The 19,957-nt window shown below is 51.0% G+C and overlaps 1 protein-coding gene across 3 annotated transcripts; it reads left to right on the forward strand.

The window, feature by feature from the left end:
- Positions 1 to 1,821: 1,821 nt before the first annotated feature.
- Positions 1,822 to 18,629, forward strand: CNNM3 (cyclin and CBS domain divalent metal cation transport mediator 3). Of its 3 annotated transcripts, none has more exons than XR_013967404.1 (9): positions 1,822 to 4,348; positions 9,888 to 10,031; positions 11,013 to 11,162; positions 11,538 to 11,707; positions 11,909 to 12,005; positions 12,269 to 12,402; positions 12,846 to 12,984; positions 15,552 to 15,651; positions 16,181 to 18,629. XR_013967404.1 is itself a non-coding variant. In XM_080813504.1 (9 exons), the coding sequence occupies exons 1-8, from the start codon at positions 2,989 to 2,991 to the stop codon at positions 14,288 to 14,290; spliced, it is 2,265 nt and encodes a 754-aa protein (XP_080669630.1). In that variant the 5' UTR covers positions 1,822 to 2,988; the 3' UTR covers positions 14,291 to 14,332; positions 16,181 to 16,267. The 3 variants fall into 3 exon arrangements, 2 of the variants coding, with proteins under 2 accessions (XP_080669630.1, XP_080669631.1); XM_080813504.1 differs by lacking the exon at positions 15,552 to 15,651 and adding an exon at positions 14,220 to 14,332 and having other exon boundaries at positions 16,181 to 16,267; XM_080813505.1 differs by lacking the exon at positions 15,552 to 15,651.
- The last annotated feature ends 1,328 nt before the right edge of the window (positions 18,630 to 19,957 follow it).

The raw sequence follows: 19,957 nt of genomic DNA on the forward strand, positions 1-19,957 counted from the left end.
GCAGCCCCCCTCCCCCCTGGGGGCTGAAAGAGAAAGGAGTTTGATCCCACAGTTTCATACTGTTTCATAACATCCAGCTGCCTTTTCATCTTTGCTCATTAGCCCATGGTGGTCTCAACCCCTAAAGAGTACACCTGAGAGTCACCGCACAACGTCAACTCTTGAGGTTTCTGCTGTGTGCACTCACGCGGTGCCCACAGGTACTGTGGCTACGGTGTGTGATGGAGTGTGCTGGGGGCAGGGGCCAAGTAAGCCAGGCTTACCAGAGCGGACAAATTGGGGCTAATGTTTAACGAAAGGGATGCACTTAGGGAGGAAAAAGGACACTGCAGATAAAATAACAGATGCAAAAGCAGGTGGACATGAGAATAAATTTCATCTGACCATATGTTCCACACATGGGTAAGCCCCTGCTACATGCCAGGTGCCACCAACCCCCACAGTGAGTATAGTGAGGAAGAGTCCCCGAGGGAGACGGTCACACTAGGACCTTTTGATTTCCTGTCTCTTCCACATGGAACACTCTTTTCCCAAGTCTTTGTGAGGCTCACTCACTCAATTCATCTAAGCTTCTGTTCAAATGTCACCTACTTGGAGAAGACTTCCCTGGTCAGCACATTTAAAACAGCATGGCCCCATTCTCTGTGTCCATTTCCTTATCTTGCTTTGTTTTTCTCCATAGTGCTTATTATTGGATATTAAAATGAGGATTTGTATATTGTCGTTCTCAGGCTAGAACCAAAGCTCTGGCAGGGCGGGGGGCTTTCTCGTTCCCGCATAGTCCCAGCATGAGAATGTTAGGCTGTACATTGCAGGAAACACTTGTTGAATGAATGAGTGAATGGGTCTTACAAAAAGGTAAGTACTGGATGCTATTAAGGAAGAGCATATAGCTCCCATAACTATGACCCAACCTAGTCAAGATGGTTGAGGAAGACCAGCTGGAGTAAGTGACACTTGCAGAATTGAGAAATAAGCAGGAACTAGCCAGCGAAGTCACAGTAGTTAAAACGAGTTTAAAACTCAAGAATTGTATTGAGATGAAACATGGAAATGTCTTGAACCAAATGAACAGTAAGGAAAATGGCCCAGGGTGGGTCAATGAGGGACTGAAGGTCAAGTGGTATGTGTCTCCATTGATGCAATGACCACCCATTGATCCAATTACCACCCATGATGGAGGGTAAAGAATGGTGCAAAGCCAATGAAGAAAGAAGCTGGAGAAGTACTGTTGAGGCCTCTATTGTTAACAGAAAATCGCTCCTTGAGCAGCTTTGCCCTATTGGATTCTTTCTGTCTTTGGGTATCACAGTTTAAATGACCATTTGTGTTTCCAAGTGCGATCCAGTTGTCCTACCCAAAGATTTCTCAAAAAAATGAATGACCGGTTGTTCTCCAAGGGTGCCTGAGACCAGATCCATAGGGAATTTTTCCTGTCTTTGCTCTGGAACTGTTCTTTGCTAATTAATAACTTTCTAATTAATAACTTAACTTTCAAGTATGTCATCCATTCTGTTTCAGTGTCAGCATTTTATCTGGACTTGGAGACATGTGAACCAAAGGGGTTGAATCCATAGTTTTTTTTCCTTCAAAGGAGGCGTGCTGGTAAAGACTCAGTAGTGCCATTATTGCTTCTGCTGGTGGCTTACTCTGTAATCTGCCAGTGAGGTGTAGCACCCTCTAGATAATAAAAGCTGAAAACATGGAGATGTGGCTTAGTCACAGCGCTGAATTTATGACGTTGAAGAGACATTCTTAGCAACCTTTGAAGAGTTTTTCCACAGAGGTTTTTTTGTTTGTTTGTTTGTTGTTTTTGGTCATTTGCCATGGATTTGCTCATTTTGGCACATTGCCTTCTACAGATTTTACTTAACTGTGGCCACAGTGCCTTTATTTTTTCTTACTCTTTTCATGACCTAGCAAATGCATTTCCGTAGACTCTTTAGGAAAAACTTAAATGACATGTATATGAGCACCCTTATCAAAAGTCTACTTTTGTTAGGAGATTTGAAAATACATAAAAATGTAAAGAAAATAAAAAAAAAATCTGAATCCCTGTAGAAAAGCCTGTTCAGTTTTTCTATTTACTTCCAATCTTACAGAGATCATCTACGATGGGTGAAAAACATTTCAGCCTGTCAATGAGCCACATTGTCTTCTAAAATAACTCTCCAGTAAGGATCCTCTTGAATAGTTCTTGTTGTTCCCGAGGAAATATTTTCCCAAGGATTATCTGCTGGAAGTGGAGTGACCAGGTAACAGTAATTTCTGACAGAGCTGCCCTCTGCTAACGTGGCTGGGATAGTGACCAGGCAGGTCGTGTTGGAATCCTGCATCCGTGCTAAGTCACGCTTCACTTTTTTCCTGTAAAAGGAGCTACGAGGGTCCAACGAGGTAGTGATTTCCCGTGTTTACATCATCACCATCGTTCTCCCCGGCAGGAATGCAAGTTCCATGAAGGCAAAGGGCTGTGTCTCACGCCCCCAGACCTACAGCACAGTCGGGCACAATCTTCAGGAAACTTGACCTTCCCAACGTCCGGTCATCGGTTGTTTCAGCTCTCCTTGCGCCAATGCCACTGGCTCACGGGGCCCTTTCCTAGGAAACGGTCCATCTGACACACACTTGAACACTCTGCCTGGAAGCTGGTCCGCTCCGCGCCCCGGTTCAGGGACAAGTGCGGCCTCCAGGCTCGCCCGCACGGTCTGTGGGAACTGGACGCCCAACTCTACGCTCCGCGCGTACGGGCGCTGGCCTCCTCTCGCCCTGGCAGTCACAGCCGAGCCCCGCGGGGCCGAGAGCCCCACGCCCCCGGCCCGCCCCGGGATCGCGCCGCGGCTTGTTTACTCCCCGGCGCAGCCTAGTCCGACCCTGGGGCCCGCCCCCGTCCGCCGCCTATTGGCGGAGGAGGTGCCAAGGCTAGCGACGATTGGTCCGGGGGAGGCGGAGGGGTAGGCTGCGCGGGAGGCCGAGAGGGGGCAGCAGGAGATGGCGGCGGCGGCGGCGGCGGCGGGTCCTCTAGGCTGGTTGCTCGCCGCGCTGTGCCTGGGCAACGCCGCCGTAGAGGCGGCGTCGGGCCCGCGAGTGTTGGGCGTCTGTCTGGAGGAGGACGGAGCCGCGGACGTGGGGTGGGAGCGCGGAGAAGAGGTGCGGACTGCAGGGGAGGCCACCTTCCGCCTACGCCTCTTCGGCTCCGGCTTGGCCAACAGCTCCTGGTCCTGGGTGGCCCCCGAGGGGGCGGGCTGCCCCGAGGGCGGGCCGGCCGCGGCGCCCGAGGAGGCGGTGGCCCCCACGGGCGAGTGGCGCGCACTGCTGCGCCTGCGCGCCGAGGCCGCGCGCCCGCACTCGGCGCTGCTGGCGGTGCGCGGGGAGCCGGACGCGTCGGCGGCCGAGGAGGCGGTGGCCCCCGCGGGCGAGTGGAGTGTGCTGCTGCGCCTGCGCGCCGAGGCCGTGCGCCCGCATTCAGCGCTGCTGGCGGTGCGCGTGGAGCCAGGCGGCGCGGCAGCAGAGGAGGCGGCGCCGCCCTGGGCTCTGGGCCTGGGGGCCGCGGGGCTGTTGGCGCTGGCGGCGCTGGCGCGGGGCCTGCAGCTGAGCGCGCTGGCGCTGGCCCCGGCGGAGGTGCAGGTGCTGCGCGAGAGCGGCTCGGAGGCCGAGCGTGCGGCGGCGCGGCGCCTGGAGCCCGCGCGGCGCTGGGCCGGCTGCGCCCTGGGCGCGCTGTTGCTATTGGCCAGTCTGGCGCAGGCGACGCTGGCGGTGCTGCTGTACCGCGCGGCCGGCCAGCGCGCCGTGCCCGCCGTGCTGGGCAGCGCAGGGCTCGTGTTCCTGGTGGGCGAGGTGGTGCCGGCTGCCGTGAGCGGGCGCTGGACGTTGGCGCTGGCGCCGCGCGCGCTGCTCCTCAGCCGCCTCGCGGTGCTGCTGACGCTGCCCGTGGCGCTGCCCGTGGGCCAGTTGCTGGAGCTGGCGGCGCGGCCCGGGCGGCTGCGGGAGCGCGTGCTGGAGCTGGCCCGCGGCGGCGGCGACCCCTACAGCGATCTCAGCAAGGGCGTGCTGCGCTGCCGGACCGTGGAGGACGTGCTCACGCCGCTCGAGGACTGCTTCATGCTGGACGCCAGCGCCGTGCTGGACTTCGGCGTCCTGGCCAGCATCATGCAGAGCGGCCACACGCGCATCCCAGTGTACGAGGAGGAGCGCTCCAACATCGTGGACATGCTCTACCTCAAGGACTTGGCCTTCGTGGATCCCGAAGACTGTACGCCGCTCAGCACCATCACCCGCTTCTACAACCATCCGCTACACTTCGTCTTCAACGACACCAAGCTGGACGCTGTCCTGGAGGAGTTCAAACGAGGTAACGGGACATCGGGGAGGGGACATGAATGCCAGCGTTCTCCGCTGGAAAAAAGGCAGGGGCAAATGGAAACTTTGAGGAAAGGGTCTCATCCTTATGGAGGTTCCTCCGAGTACTTAGATGCTGGCCTCACAGCTCTCAGTGATCTTTTGAAATATTCAAAGGCTGTCGTTCAGAGCGCTGTGGAAAGCAAAATTCCACTTTCCCTGGTAGGCCTAACTTGGGGAGCTAGGTCCACTTGACTCTAACCCACCAGTTTTTTCCTTCAAGGTCATTTTTGTGGGCTTTGGCTTTGTTACAGGTCTAAATTCTTAAGTAAACTAGAAGAACAGAAAAGAGGATAGTCTCCAGACAGCTGCTCGCTTTCACCTGCACACATAACATCAAATTAGCTGGGCCTGTGACGTTTCAAGGATCATTGTTAAGGTCTTTTGTGGGCTGCTGCCTCGCTGATAACAGAAGAAGGAATGACACCTGATTTTCTGCAAGTGTGGAAGACACTTTCACTTTGAGTTAATCAGAAACAACTTTGTGGATGCTGATTTAGTCTGTGCTTTGTCTTGTCTTTTTTTTTTTTTAATTTCCATTTTCTGACTATGAGGAAGGTCTGTCGGGGTTTCTCTCTCTCTCTCTCTCTCTTTTTTTTTTTAAAGTTTGTTTTTATTAGAGAGAGAAAGAGAACATGAGAGAGGTCAGCTGGAGAGGGGGCACTTTGCTCTTTGGTTTAAGATGGGCGAGTTGGAACCAGTTGGGAGAGAAGGCCCACCCTCTAGGCTCCTCTTGTTCTGGGACGGTGGGTGGCCTTGGAGCAGCTCTGGGGAACCCGGAGGTCGAATGAGGAGCTCAGTGAGGAGCTCGTCAGTTGTCTTCACCTTTCTTCCCCTCTGACAAGTGAGGGTCATTCTCAGGGGCAGATTGGCTTCGTCTTTCCTCTGACATCCTGGAGCCTTTCTCTGCTTCTCTTTGCAGTGCACTCCTTTGGCAGGTACCAGTTTTTCCTCATTAACGTCCTTTTTAGCCTAACCCCTTTCTTCATTCTGCTTATGAACAAAGGGGATATTGCAGCCTTTATGGTGCCTGAGGTTTGAGAAATCTGTTCCCTTCCCGTGTCTCTGCCAAGTGTGTGAGCTGGTGGTGCCCTCTAAGTTTCCTGAAGCTGGAGTCTTGGCATCTTGGCAGCTATCATTCCAGGGCCTGTGCCTTTCATCCCTTCAGAGCATTGTCTGTTTCAGAACTCTATAGTCTGGGAAAGGCCCCTTCTCTGGTGAGGCCCCTCTTAGTGTGCAGGCTTGAGATGATACCGAATATTTTGGGGGCAAACATTACCAGGAAGAGCGCGTACTCTGGAGCTGCGGTAAGTAAAGTGTGTTTTCTTCAAAGCTGTTAATCCTGCTGTCTTTGTCAGCCCCGCTATGAGAATATTTAAGGACAGTCAACCAAAGGAGGAATTAGGATGCATGCTTTCAGAATCTCTTAAACCTCCTGAGTTCAGATTAATTGTCAGAAACCAAAGGATTCTGAGTCAGACCTGCTGTGAGGAATGTTAACCTAGCACTTTTCTCCTGGGATGTGTTCTGACAGTTCTTTATTGTGTTCCCTCTCCCACTATGTCTCTGTCAAATCTTTAAAAAAAAAAAATTAAAGGACATGAGGGGCGCCTGGGTGGCTCAGTAGGTGAAGCATCTGCCTTTGGCTCAGGACATGATCTTGGGGTCCTGGGATCGAGTCCCGTATCAGGCTCCTTGCTCAGTGGGAAGTCTGCTTCTCCCTCCCCCTGCTTGTGCTCTCTCTCTCTCTCACTCTCTGTCTCTCAAATAAATAAATTAATGAAAGAGGAATTTAAACTCCATCTGCATTTTTACGAATATCCTGGAAATTAGGCATTGTGGAAGAGTTCTATAGCATCCATGTAATTTAGGAGTACATTTGAGCCTGCTAATTAGAAATAAAGCTCTGTAGAGCTTTTTCAGGGCTTTCTGGTTGATGCTGTTAAGATGCACCATCTGCTCCTTAACCTGAGGCTCTGTGCTCCGGGAGAGCTGTAGACACCTGTCCTGGGGCCTGTGGTGTTTCCAGTCAGCCAGCCAGGGGCCTGTGTGTTTTCAGAGCATTGTATCCCATCAGATGAGAAATAAACTTTAATCCCTCCAGCTGCTTGTTCTTTGTGTGGCCCTACTGCTTTTTCATGGTTGCTGTCTCGACCCCTCAGACATTCTGTCTTGAGATGAAATCACATGGCCACTATGTCGGGGATCTTTCAGGGGCTCCGCTTTCATCTGTTATCCAGTCACCCCATGCGGCAGGTCACTGAGAGACTTGTGCCTGTTTTACAGAAGTTTGAAAGCAGGGGAGAAGTTAGTCCATTCTCAGGCTAACCTGCTTGAGGGGCTGGCATTCTGGAAGAATGCAGCTGAAATGGATTCTCTCTGCCCTTAGACGGTCATCTAGAACCTGGGCTTTGGTTCCCATATTCTGACCAAAATTGTATGTCGAACTTCGACCTTCCTCATCCAGTCTGGCAGATTAGTATCACATGGGGGGTCGACTTGGCCCTCACAGAAGTGATTCCCCGTCTGCCAGTGTGAGCCATTCCCAGCACAGATACCCAAGGGTGGGAAGCATCTGGAAATGCTGCTGTTCTTCATTCAGTACTTCTGTCTCAGCAGGAATGAGCAGGTAGTTCTCGGGGACCCCTGGCCTTTTTCTCCTGGAAAGGGGGAGGACAGTGTGGTTATTTCTGCCTTTAATTTTTGTCTGAACATGTTAGAGCATCTTGAAGAACAGTACTTTCTTTAGAAGGGCTTCTGGGCTGGAGACAGTACCCTGGACCAATGTAACTCACCCAGAGGGGAGGGTCCTAAGATTTGGTCTGTTGTTCTCCAGTGAACGTGAGTTAAATATGATGGTTAAGAGAATGGATTCAGGGCACCTGGGTGGCTTAGTCAGTTAAGTGTCTGCCTTCGGCTCAGGTCATGATCCCAGGGTCTTGGGATCCAGTCTTGCGTTGGGGGAGGTCCCTGCTTAGTTTGGGCTGCTTCTCCTCCTCCCCTTGCTCCCTTGCTCCCTCCTGCTCATGGTCTCTTTATCTCTACCTGCCAAATAAATAATTAAAATATAAATAAAATCTTAAGAAAAAACACATTCAGGAGCCTGTTGCCTGGGTTCAAATCTCGGTTTTGCACTTTGGTGAGTCACTGAAGCTCTCTTAGCCTCAGTTTTCTCGGCAGACTATAAATGGGAATAATACTCTCTTCCCAGTAAGTTGTTAAATGAATACAGCACTTAGTGGCCAACACACAGTAGGCACATTTGTGCCGCATTTCTTCAGTTCAGAGATGTGTTGCTTTTTGCATTTCAACATCTCTGCAATCAGGATGTGCCTCACAATTGACAGCATCTTCAATTTGATGAAATACATTAAATGTTTTCTTTTTCTTTCCTAGAGCTTCATTCCTTTTTTTTTAAGATTTTATTTATTTTTTAAATATTTAAGATTTATTTATTTATTTGACAGAGAAATCACAAGTAGGCAGAGAGGCAGGCAGAGAAAGAGGGGGAAGCAAGCTCCCCGCTGAGCAGAGAGCCTGATGCAGGGCTCGATCCCAGGACCCCGAGATCATGACCTGAGCCGAAGGCAGAGGCCCAATCTACTGAGCCACCCAGGCGCCCCTAAGATTTTATTTTTAAGTCATCCATACACCCAGCATGGGGCTTGAACTCAGGACTGCGAGATCAAGAGTTGCATGCTCCTCCAACTGAGCCAGCCAGGCACCCCTCCCTAATTCCTTTCTTGATCATTTGGCCAGTGGTCTATTAATAATAATAGCTTTTGGTTGACTGGATATTTTTATTTTATCTAATTTGGAGCAGAGGTCTTTCTGCACCTGATGCCAGGACATAGGGCGTGGATGCTGAAAGAATGAGGCAGAGCATGCCAGATAGACTTCAAGAGACTATGTTTCTGAACTCAAGTTCACTACACCGTAACTAAACCCAAGGTATATAAAGTATAATTGACCCAAAGAAGTGAACTTGACTTTTTGCTTTACCAAAAGATTCTTGAAGCAGATACCAGGCTTCCTTTTACCCAAAACTTTTTTCATTAATAATGAAGGGCATGGCTGAGATGAGTTTCTCAGAGTTCATATCCTAGACCTGCACAACACCATTGAGCAGCCACTGCCCACATGGGGTTAAAAGGCAGCTGGGCTGAACTGAGATGTGCTAGCAGTGCCTAACACACACCAGACCTCAAAGACAGTACAAAAAAGGAATATATGTTTAAATTTAAAAATTTTTTAAATTAATTAATTTTTTAAAGATTTTATTTATAAGTAATCTCTACATCCAGTATGGGGCTTGAATTTACAACCCCAAGATCAAGAGTCACATGCTCTACCAACTGAGCCAGCCAGCTGCCCCTGTTTTAATATTTTTAATTTTTTTTAGATTTTATTTATTTGAGAGAGACCGCGCACGCGCGCGAGCTGGAGGGGGAGGGGAAGAGGCAAGAGAATCTCAAGCAGACCCCATACTGAATGTGGAACCTGATGTGGGGCTTGATCTTGCAACTCTAAGATAATGAACAGAGCTGAAATCAAGAATTGGATGCTTAACTGACTGAGCCACCCAGGAGCTCCTGTTCTAATATTTTTATATTGATTGCATGTTATAGTGATATTGAGGGCTATATTGAGTTAATTATAATATGTTGTTAATTTCGCTTGTGTCTTTTTTTTTTTTTTTTTTTTAATGTGGCTACTCAGAAATTTGAAATTGCATATGTGGTTTCCATTTTGTTTCTTTTGGGCAGGTATAAAGTTTTATAGATGAAAAGCAGAGTCAGTTCTTGAAGTTTTCTCAATATTCCCCAGCACTCTGAAGCTTGGGCTTTTGTTCAAACTTCTTTTTCTTTATCAGACAAGGAAACAAATAGGAAGCTCACCTGAAGGAGGGGAAGGTGAACAGCTCCAGGCTGCAGCTCCTCCTCCCACACTGTCTGGGCTCTTACTGGCCACTCACCATTTGTCGTCTTCCCCTGGATGACTTGCATAGACCTTGGCTTCTGGAAATAAAGGACAGCTTTCAGAACTGGGGAAACTTCCCCAGGAGAGTCACTGGGTGGCCCCTCTGCCCCCCCCCCCCAATTTAGACCGTCCCAGGGGAGCCCATGCCTCTGGAGTCAGTGCCCTTGTGCATGCAGCCCTCCCTCGTCTGGTTGGTCTGATCATCCTTATCTAAATCGTGTTCCTGTGGACCCAGGCTGACATGGCACTGCCCTTTCCTGGGTGGCCTTGTGCAGCTGACCACAGTACCTGAGATGGAGGGTCCTCGTGTGTAAAGGGAAGCTCATCCTCATGAATGTGTTGAGAGTCTTAGGTAAGAACTTAGGGAGAATCTCACTAGTGCCTGGGACCTTGTGGGACCTTGTGGGAACACAGACATCAGCTTCTGTCACTCTGATGAGCTCGTACCAGGCAGGACTAAGCAAAATGGGAGGCCCCCCGGCCAGCTGTAATCTGAGCGTCCCCTCCCCCAGGGAAGTCCCACCTGGCCATCGTGCAGAAGGTGAACAACGAGGGTGAAGGTGACCCCTTCTACGAGGTGCTGGGCCTGGTCACCCTGGAGGACGTCATTGAGGAGATCATCAAGTCTGAGATCCTGGACGAGTCTGAGGACTACCGTGAGTCTTGACTCCTGGCGTTGTTCCATCTCTACTGGTCTGTCAAGCCTGCTGAGATGTGTGGTGTTCACCAACCTCAAAGGACAGTAGGTCTCCGTGTTGTTGAAACAAGGCTGGATCTCCAGTCTGAGCTGTTACCTAGCCAGGCGTGCAAGGGAGGGGGCCAGGATGGCCTCCTTGCAGGAGGGCCCCGACCTGTGCCTGGAGGCAGAGCCGCAGCGGCCTGGTGGGTGGGGCCTCTGCCCTTTATGGGCCTTTCCCAGGCTCTCATCTTCCTTGGCATTTTGGCTTTCTCATGTTCTTTCCTACATTGCAGAAGCCTCTCCTCAAAGAATCCCATTCTTTACTGCTGAGACGGTCTTAACAAAACCGAAGATCCTGGGGCCTGTGATTGTGCCTTAGAGGTGTCTGCCTCTTAGGAAGATGGCTGAGGTCTGCAGGGCAGACACAGAGCCCGTGCTTGATGGCCCAGGCCTTAAGTGCACTCTTGGGGCAGAACCCCCCCACCTCTGTTTACTGTCAAGTGAATTGCTTTGCCCAGAGTCTGTCCCCAAAATGCAGCCTCTTGAGTTTGGCTCCTCAGACTGCCATAGGCATGGGGACATCAGGTTAGCTGCTGCTGTGTAGCCCCTGTAATCTGCAAAGACATGGATTCTGGTGACCAGCTGTGGCTCTTTCTAAAGCAGCCTTGCTGTCCTGTCAGTATTCTATCTTCCCAGCTCCAAAGAGAGGAGCAGTCTCTTCCCGTACTTCCTCAGGCTATCGCTGGAGTACAGGCCTGTGCCCTCTGTCGTGAGTGCCAGGTTTGCTCTGTGCTGGGAGTGGCCGCCGGGCCCCAGCAAGGCAGCATGCCGAGGCTGTGTCCCTGGGCTCTGATGCTGCCTCCCCTACTGAGAACCCCCAGGCCTTGGCACCATGCCTTCGTTTGGTCATGCTGATTGGAGGGATGCTGTGCCTCAGTGGGCCTTCTCACCATCCTAGGAGACGCTGCCGTGAGGAAGAAGCCCGCTCCTCTGAGTGCCCCTCTCAGGCGGAAAGAGGACTTCTCCCTGTTCAAGGTGTCTGACGATGAATATAAAGTGAAGATCTCGCCTCAGCTGCTCTTGGCCACACAGCAATTCCTGTCCCAAGGTGAGGGTGAAGGGTTGGCCTTTGCTTTCTTGCTCACGTCCAGTGGGTCAGGAGGCCCCCAGGGCAGACACCGAGGGCCCTCATTCCCAGTAAGGAGAAGAGTATCCTGGAGAACTTCTTTGCTTTTCTCTAGCCCCGCCAGCGTCTCCGGGCATCTGAGGGGGCAGCTCCTCATGTCAGAGGGCTGAGAGCTGGAGCTAGGCTGGTGTCTCCTCTGGTGGGCCATGGCAGGGAGCCTTGGCCTGAGGGGGTGTGGCCTGCCCAGTGCTCTTGTGTTGGGGAGGTGACTTGGCTCGGGGCAGCAGGAGTCGGGTGTAGTCATGCAGGCCACTCTGGGCCCCATGGACACTGTCCCTTTTTTCTGCCATGGGGCAGAGGTGGATGTGTTCAGCCCCTTGCGGATCTCCGAGAAGGTCCTGCTGCACTTGCTGAAGCATCCCAGCGTCAACCAGGAAGTGAGGTTTGATGAGAGCAACCGTCTAGCTGCTCACCATTACCTGTACCAGCGCAGCCAGCCGGTGGACTACTTCATCCTCATCCTGCAGGTAACTGCCAGCCCATGCTGGAGCCCCCCACTTGCTCTGAAAGTAGGGGAGGGTCTGAGAGGGAGGATCGTCTCTGTCCACAGCCCCTGGATAACTGGGGTTGGTGCTTTCTCCTTGTGCTCTCTTCTGGCAGGGAAGGTAATCTATCCACATCTGTTTCTCTCCCTGCCCCTCCTTCCTCCCTCTCCCTACACCTCCCAGGGCAGGGTTGAGGTGGAGATCGGGAAAGAGGGCCTGAAGTTCGAGAATGGGGCCTTCACCTACTATGGAGTGTCTGCCCTGACAGCACCATCCTCAGGTAAGCTGCAGCCCTTCCTGGAGCCGGAGGCTGGGCTTGGCTGCTGGGCTGGGGCTCCCCGGGGCCCAGGACTCTGGGCTGGCTTTTCTCCTGTCTGGGCTGTGTCGAGGGAGGGGGCAGTGTTTGTTTGGGGCTGTCTCTGTTGCTTGCCCTCCTTTTCTGTGCTTGTAGCCATGTTCCCTCCCAGAGGGATCTGTGGGGTGGATCTTCGAGACGGTGCAGTTGTCCCCACCAGAGACATCACTGATTATTCCTTCTGCTAGTTCACCAGTCCCCGGTGTCCTCGCTCCAGTCCCTCCGCCACGACCTGCAGCCCGAGCCAGCTGATGGTGCCCGCTTGTCTGCGTACTGTCCTGACTACACAGTGAGGGCCCTCTCCGACCTGCAGCTCATTAAGGTGACTGTCTGGGCTGCTCATTGGTGCTGGCTGTTAGCCAGCTTTGTGTCCCTAAGGGGCTAAACCAGCCAGCTACAAATTTGTATGGATTAAGAGTAAATTCTGCTTGAGTCTTTCTGAGACTTGCCAGAGCACGACCTTGTTACTTGCCCTGAAGGACAGACGTCCTTGGCTCTAGGAAGTCCCTCTGACTTCTGGCAGTCTAGTCCCATCGCTGGGACTGTGCACCCAGCTTCCTTTTGAGATCTTGAAGACACTGCTTGATTGCTCTTCTCTGCCCTTAGCTGGCTTGAAGCTCTTTTTTCTTGATCCTGCTGAATGTGATGCTCCCACCTAGTTCTGGTGCTTGTGGGCAGGAGGGAGATATGTGACCTTCCTAGACCTCACTTTCTCCGCCTGGCTTCTCGAGTTGCACCTGCCTGGGAATGCTTTCTGTTCTCCAGGTCACGCGGCTGCAGTACCTCAATGCACTCCTGGCAACTCGAGCCCGGAGCCTGCCACAGTCCCCGGACAACTCAGACCTCCAGGTCATCCCAGGCAGCCAGACCAGGCTCCTTGGGGACAAGACAGCCACAGCAGCAGGTGAGTCCCGCAGGGCCACATCCCTCGGTATGGCAGCCCAGAGGGCAGGCATGTCCTTTGCCACTCCTTGCCGCTCCCACACACACTCACTGTCTGCCCCCACTCTGCCTTGTGTTTCTCTTTCCTTGTCCCCTTTTCTGCCCATCCTTTTCCTCTTTTCATTGTTCTTAGTAGCTCCAGTGACACTGCACCCCAGACCAGTTGGCGTTGAAAGTATGTTCAATCAGCATTTTCTCTGGAGGACTGTTAGGATGGGTTGCCTTAATTAGAGAACAGGTACTAAATGGGAATAAGATCAAGTTCGGACACTCTTGGTCAGTTAGGATTGGGGGTAGGTCACCAGTGGGCCTGGCTCTGAAGGTGGCTGGCTGGCGGACACCATCCCAGGAGCTGAGAAGGGCAGCAGCTGAGGTGTTTGGTCAGGTCAAGCTAACATATAAGGCCTCTCCCTCACATCTCGGGTTCCACTGTGAGCCAGATACCACCTTGGAAGAAATAGACTTTGTAATGTGGGGTGGGGCATGGACTAGCAAACCCTGCCTTGTAGATTATAAGGAGGGAAAATAAAAAGGAGCCTGTGGAGAGTGGGCTTTGGGTAGGAGTGCTGAAAAGTTCAGGTTGCTTTGTTACTCAGGAAGGTACTTTTATTCTGATTGAGCTCCTAAGTTGGGGTCAGAGATTCACTTGAAGGCTGGGTGGTCCTGGGGGAGTGGGTGGGGCTTCCAGAGAGGCTATGGAAGGAGCTGCAGGCTGCCGGCTGCCCTGGGCACTCTGAAGTGGGGACACTGAGCTCTCTTGAACACTAGCTCTCCCCGGCAACACGCTAGGAGCTTTGCTCGTCCTCACTCGTCTAAGACAACTTCTCCATTTTCAGAGGTGGTAGTTGTTAGACCCATTTTACAGATGAAGAATCAGAAGCAGAGAGAGACCTAGGCACCCTGGCTTGGAGCTTGCCTCTGGGCATTGGTGTGTCACAGGGACACAGACATAGGGTCTGGTTACTTAGACCCACCCTTGAGAACACGAATGTGTTTTTATGATGCCTGCTTTCAGAGAGGAGATGTGCAGGTGCAAGGGACAGGAACCCCACGCCAGGCCTATGAGTGGCTCAGCTCCTGAGCGCTCCATCTCTGTGCGCTGGTAAAAGGGGGTCCGAGCTTGAGGCGTGCTGCTCCAGCTCTGGATCTGGGCCTTCTCAGTGAATGTGTACTGAAATGTGGTGTTCTGTGTTTTAGGGCTGATCACGGTTCTGTATTTACCTGCTGTGATGTTCTGTTGTGAGATGCCACTTACACCATCACTTTAGACTTGGGTCTCAAAAGTCAGTATGTTTTTGTTTTTTCAAAATGTGAGTGTTTGGTTTTGTTTTTTTCAATGTGAATCTTTTCTGCCTTCATCTGCTTATTCAGACTGTATGTGTTCTATTCAAGGTGTACACTTAAAATCTAAGAACGATGGTTTTTTCCTTCATTTCACCCTTTATTATACACGCAGTTTTTTAAGGTCTTTTTGGGCTTCAGTCGTTCATTGGGCAGTCCTCTGAGGAAACACAGGTGTCCCCTGAAAGCTCTCTTTGCACCACTTTGCTTTTACAAAAGACTTAGGTTCGTGCCCATTTCCACTAACTGAATGAACTCCGAAGAGGAGTTTTGCTTTATGAAATGGTAATTGTTTCTTTGCTTTATATCGTGCTGGCTTACACAAGATTTCATGGGAGCGCTCTGCTGTCAGGAGGCGGGGGAGACGCGTGACCTGTAATGGCCCTGTGGGTCCTTTGCCTCTCTGCGATGGCCTACCCGCTTTGCACGGGGTCGGTGTCCTTGCCAGTGACGTTTATTCGAGGCCATTATGCTGAGCGTAGTGCACTGCCATCTCATTCTTTTGTCAGGATGTTGGTTTTCCACCATTCGAGACCAGATATTTGTCCCCCACGTGGCTGGCCTGCTGTCCTCCCGCTCCCTGCCTCAGCCTTCTGAGGCCCTGCTGCAGCTCATCTGTGCTCGGCGGCCCCTGCTGCCCCCAGGAGGGCTTCGTGCCGCTGCGCTTGTGATGTCGCCAGGAACGCTGCTCAGATAGTGCGGGTCGGAACCACCCCTGATTGACTTGGGCACTGGATTTGCTGGCGGAGAAATGCCTTTATTGAGATGCTTGGGAAATTTTTAACTCCTGCAGCAGGGATGGGCAGACTGGCTGGTTGTTTATGGATTGTATATAGCTGCCTTTGGCTGCGGCTGTGGAGCGGACTTGTTGCCGCAGGGATGGAGACCTGCAAAACCTAAAAACGTAGGCCCTTTGCAGAAGGTTCCTTGACCCTGGGCCCGTCATGTCAGACTCAGCATAGCTCCTGCACAATGACCATTCCCAGAGCTGATTTCCAAGGGAGAGTCCACTCCAGATGCTGCGTTACCTGCTCCCTCTGGTTCCGAGCCTCGGGCCACAGGGGGCACACCTGCCCGGCCCCCGCCCGCCCCCCTCAGCAGCCTGTGGGGTTGCCCAAGCCGAGCTGCCCTGCCGGCGCAGCTGCACAGCTGGTCTCCTCTTGTCTCTCTCCCCTCTGCTCTCTCTAGCCTTCCCCGTAGACCTTTCCCTCTTTGGCACATTTGGAAACTGCAGTTGATAATTGACTGTGGACTAGTGAGCATTTTTTGTTTTCAGAAAACACCCAAGGTAAATATCTTCCCTTTACCTTTCCTTTGCTTTCCTTCCCCATCCCTCTAGCCGCCGGGAGGGACCCTGGACACTGCTGCCCCCAGACAGGGAGGTGTTTCTCCCGGGGTGGGTGGTGAGGGGGCCCTTCCTGTCGTTCTTTGCTACTTTCCATCTCATTTGCTAAAAGACAGGTGGGGTCATGAAAGAACGTGCTCAGTGGTGGAAACTACAGCTTTCTTCGGGGCAGGGCCTTTCGTGTCCCTGGCAGGCTTCTCTCACCCAGCCTTATGGCCTCCGGCTCCTGTGAGCAGAAACCCCCTGGCCTGCTTTCCCGCCTCCTCCCAGTGGTTTTCTCTTGGGAGGCGGAGTTAGCTTGCCCACTTTCCTGCCTGCTCACTCCCAGCTCTGCCTTGGCACTGAGATGTCCTGCGGCTCTCCACCTTGCCAGCCCCTTCCTGTCCTGAAGAGAATTTTGATACTTGGTTTGGATGGGACCTGCTTCCTTCACTGGCTTTGATATTAATTCTCCTTTTCCTCTCTCCTCTAGGGCCGCACCACAGCAGACCCGGCCTCCCAGCGGAGGAGAGCCCTGGGCGGAACCCAGGGGTTTAACTGCTTGCCAGGCAGCCCCAGGTCTGGGGAATGGACAAGCATGTGGGGAACTGGAGAGCCGAGGAGTAGCTTCCTGTCAGCCTGTCCCCATCCCCTCCAGGCCACGTTTTAGATGGCCCTTATAGATGTGGGTCCTCGGCTGTCCTCAGAACCAGACTTCAGTGCCGGGAGCCTTCAGCAGTCCTGCCCTCCTTTAGGAAATGGGGGTCAGTTGGGGCACAGCCCTCCAGGCCTGCTTCTGAAGGGAATGAAAAGGACACCGTCCTCTCTGGTCCCCAGGACCCAGCCTTCTCCCAGTGACAGTGCAGTGTATTTATACCTCTTTGGGCCAAGCCATGACGGGAGTGCACGATTACTGCCTTTATGTGGCTGTGACCTGTACTCACTTCGCTTTTAATTTGCTAGTCTTCTGCTGCCGGCAGCACTTCCTGAGCAAACCAGGGGCACTAGTTTGGGCTGGGGGTTCACATCCTTGGTCACAGTGAACTGTTTGGCTTCCCTTACAATGTCATGTTTCCAAGCACGCGCCCCAGCCTGTCCCATGTGCCAAACCTCGAAGCTCAGTGACCCACTAGTATGTCCCACTGCCCCGCTCCCTCCCGTGGAGGTTGCTTCTCTGAGCTCTGCGCTCAGAGCCCCAAGCGAGCAAGCTGGTCCCCAGTGGCACTGAGGAGGCCTGCTCCTTCTGCTTCTCTGCCTGTCTTACTTAGTTGCCACTAACAGTATTGTCACTTTCTGTGTTTGAAGAAGAGAGGTCACACGTGGGAGGACGGGGTGTGCTGCCCCTAACCCTTTGTCAGTTGCTGGATCCCAGGGAGTATAGCCAACCGTTAGGCCTACTTTGTACCTCCTTACTAGGCCTCCATGGAGAGCTGGGTGGCTGCCATCTGCACGGAGAGCAGCAAGGAGGGGAAGGGTTGGTTATGGAGCAGGTAGAGCCTCATCCCCTTTCTTTAAAACAAAACAAAACAAAACAACCCTGTCGGTTTTTCTTGTATCTGTAACATTTCAGCTCTTTGCTTTTTTTTTGCTGTTCTTAGCTACAGGGTTTTAGAGGATTGGGAACAAGAAGGCATTTATGTTTTCTTTCTGGTTTACCCATTTTTATCTCCTGCAGTTCCTCAACTGTGTAGAAATTGGGGCATCACAGAGACATAGCATTGCAGATTGGATAGGGAGGGAGGAGGACTTCTAGAGGCTTCTCAAAGGAATTCAGGTCCCTTATCTGGGACCAGTGGGAATGAAGGCCAAAGAACAATAGCATGCTCGCTTAGAAACTTCTCACGGAATTCTAAGAGCAAACCCAGGTGGGAAACATTTTACAATCATCTCTCTCCAGAACAGTGGTTCTTAACTTTAGCTGCATGTTGGAATCACCTGGCAAATTGAAAAATACTGATACCTGATATCTGGGGCTCCCTCTTTGAGGGAGCCTGATTTAGTTAATCTGAGGATCAGGATTTTATTTTTTCAAACAATTTTAATTAAAACAAAAAAAACTATACTTTTTTTTTTTCTCCTTTTAAGTCACCTCCACACCCAGTATGGGGCTTGAACTCCCAACCCTGAGATCAAGAGTTGTGTGCTCTACTGACTGAGCTGGCCAGGCACTCCTGAAACAATTTTATTGTACATAAGAGTGAAGAGTTCCGTATACCCTTCACCCAGCTTCCCTTAATGTTAACATCTTACATAACCTGGTACATCTATCAGAACTAAAAAAAATTAACATCGGTACAAACCTGTGAACTGAATTACAGAGTTCATTGAATCTTACCAGTTTTTCCAGTAATGTCCTTTTTCCTTTGCAGGATCCAATCCAGGATACCAAGTTGCATTTAGAGTTATTGCTTACTCTTTTCTGACTTGTTTTGAAACAATTACAGATTTGTAGGAAGTTGCAAGCTGGAGGGACCCTTCACCCACTTTTCCTCCATGGTTATTCTTGCACAGTTAGAACACAGTATCAACACCACGAAGCTGACACTGGCCAAGTGTGAGGAATTGTTTTCTGTCCTCCCGGGTAGATCTGTGTAGCTGCCACTGCACTCAATAGAGCTGTACCACCACCACAAGGGTCTCCCTCAGAGCTCCCCGTTAGAGCCCCAGCCACCCGCTCGGCCTCCATCCCCAATCCCTGGCAACCACTAATCTAAGATTTTGTCATTTCAACAACATTGTATACAGTGTGTGACCCACCAGTCACCAGTTCGGGATTGGCTTTTTCCACTCCACAGAATATTCCAGAGATGGATCCAGGTTGTTGCGTGTGTCGGTAGTTCATTCCTTTTGATTGCTGTGTAGTATTCCTTGGTGTGCTCACTGTCTCGTTGAAGGACGTCTGGGTGGCTATTCCAAATAAAGCTGCTACGAAATTCCTTACAGGTTTTCGTGTTAACGTTGGCTTTCTGAGGAAAATGTCCAGTAATACAGTTATGAGGTTGTGTGGTCATTGCATGGTTGGTTAAAGAGACTGCTACATTGCCATTAGTGTAGCTGTACAATTTTATGTTCCCCCCAGTGACGTGTGAGTGAGCCAGTTCCTCTAAATCCTCACCAGCATTTGGTGTCACTTTATTTTTTAGCCATTCTGGTAGGTGTATAGTGAGATCTCATTGTGGTTTCCAGTTGTATGAACATAACGGCTGACGGAGATCTTTTCATGTGCTGCTTGTGTGAAATAACTATTTTTCACCCATTTCTGATTGGATTGTATGGTCTTTCACTGTTGTTTTGAGAGTTCTTTATATAGTCTACTAGTCCTTTGTTGGGTTTTTGGCTTGCAAATATTTTCTCTTAGTCTGTAGCTTATTTTTTTCATCCTATAACAGGATCTTTTATACAGCAAAAGTTAATTTTTTTAAAAGATTTTATTTATTTGAGAGTGAGAGAGCATGGGAGTGGGGAGGGTTAGAGGGAGAAGCAGACTCCCCGCTGAGTAGGGAGCCCGATATGGGACTCGATCCCAGGACTCCGGGATCATGACCTGAGCCAAAGGCAGTTGCTTAACCAACTGAGCCACCCAGGTCTCCCAAAGTTGTTAATTCTGATGAAGTCCGGTTTACCAGTTCTCTTTTACCGATTATGCTTTTGGTTTCGTGTCTAAGAATTCTTTACCTACTCCTAGGTCCCAAAGATTGTCTCCTAAGTTTTTTTCTCCTAAAATTTGTATAGTTTTATGCTTTATCTTTGTGCTAATTTTTGAGGATTTTTTAATTTTTGTATGAGATTTAGGTCAAGGTTTTTTGTTTTGTTTTTTTCTAAGCCTGTGGCTATCTGGTTGCTCCAGCACCATTTGTTGCAAAGGCTTTCCACTATTGAATTTGACACCTTTGTCAAAAATCAGTTGGGCATATTTGTGTCTATTTCTGGGTTGTCTGTTTTGTTCTATTGATCTGTGTCTGTCCATCAATACCACGTTGTCTTGATTACTGTAGCTTTTTTTTTTTTTTTTTTAAAGATTATACTTCTTGAGGGCTCCTGGATGGCTCAGTCGATTGGGCATTTGACTTCAGCTTGGGTCTTGATCTCAGGGTCCTGGGGTGGAGCCCTGCATCGAGCTCCCTGCTCAGCAAGGAGCCTGCTTCTCCCTCTCCTTCTGCCCCTCCCCTGCTTGTGCACATATCTTCTCTCAAATAATCTTTTAAAAATTTTTTGAGAGAGTGACCGAGCAGGGGAAGGAGCAGAGAGGGGGAGGGAGAAGCAGACTGCC

This window comes from Martes martes (genome assembly GCF_963455335.1).
Source record: "Martes martes genome assembly, chromosome: 9".
Taxonomy (NCBI): Eukaryota; Metazoa; Chordata; class Mammalia; order Carnivora; family Mustelidae; genus Martes; species Martes martes.

Excerpts from the sequence above, each read along its gene's own strand:
- CNNM3 (XM_080813504.1), top strand. The coding sequence starts at position 2,989 with ATGGCGGCGGCGGCGGCGGCGGCGGGTCCTCTAGGCTGGTTGCTCGCC. Across the intron at positions 11,708-11,908 it reads ACTTCATCCTCATCCTGCAG|GGCAGGGTTGAGGTGGAGAT; the intron begins GTAACTGCCAGC and ends TACACCTCCCAG. Across the intron at positions 12,006-12,268 it reads CCTGACAGCACCATCCTCAG|TTCACCAGTCCCCGGTGTCC; the intron begins GTAAGCTGCAGC and ends TCCTTCTGCTAG.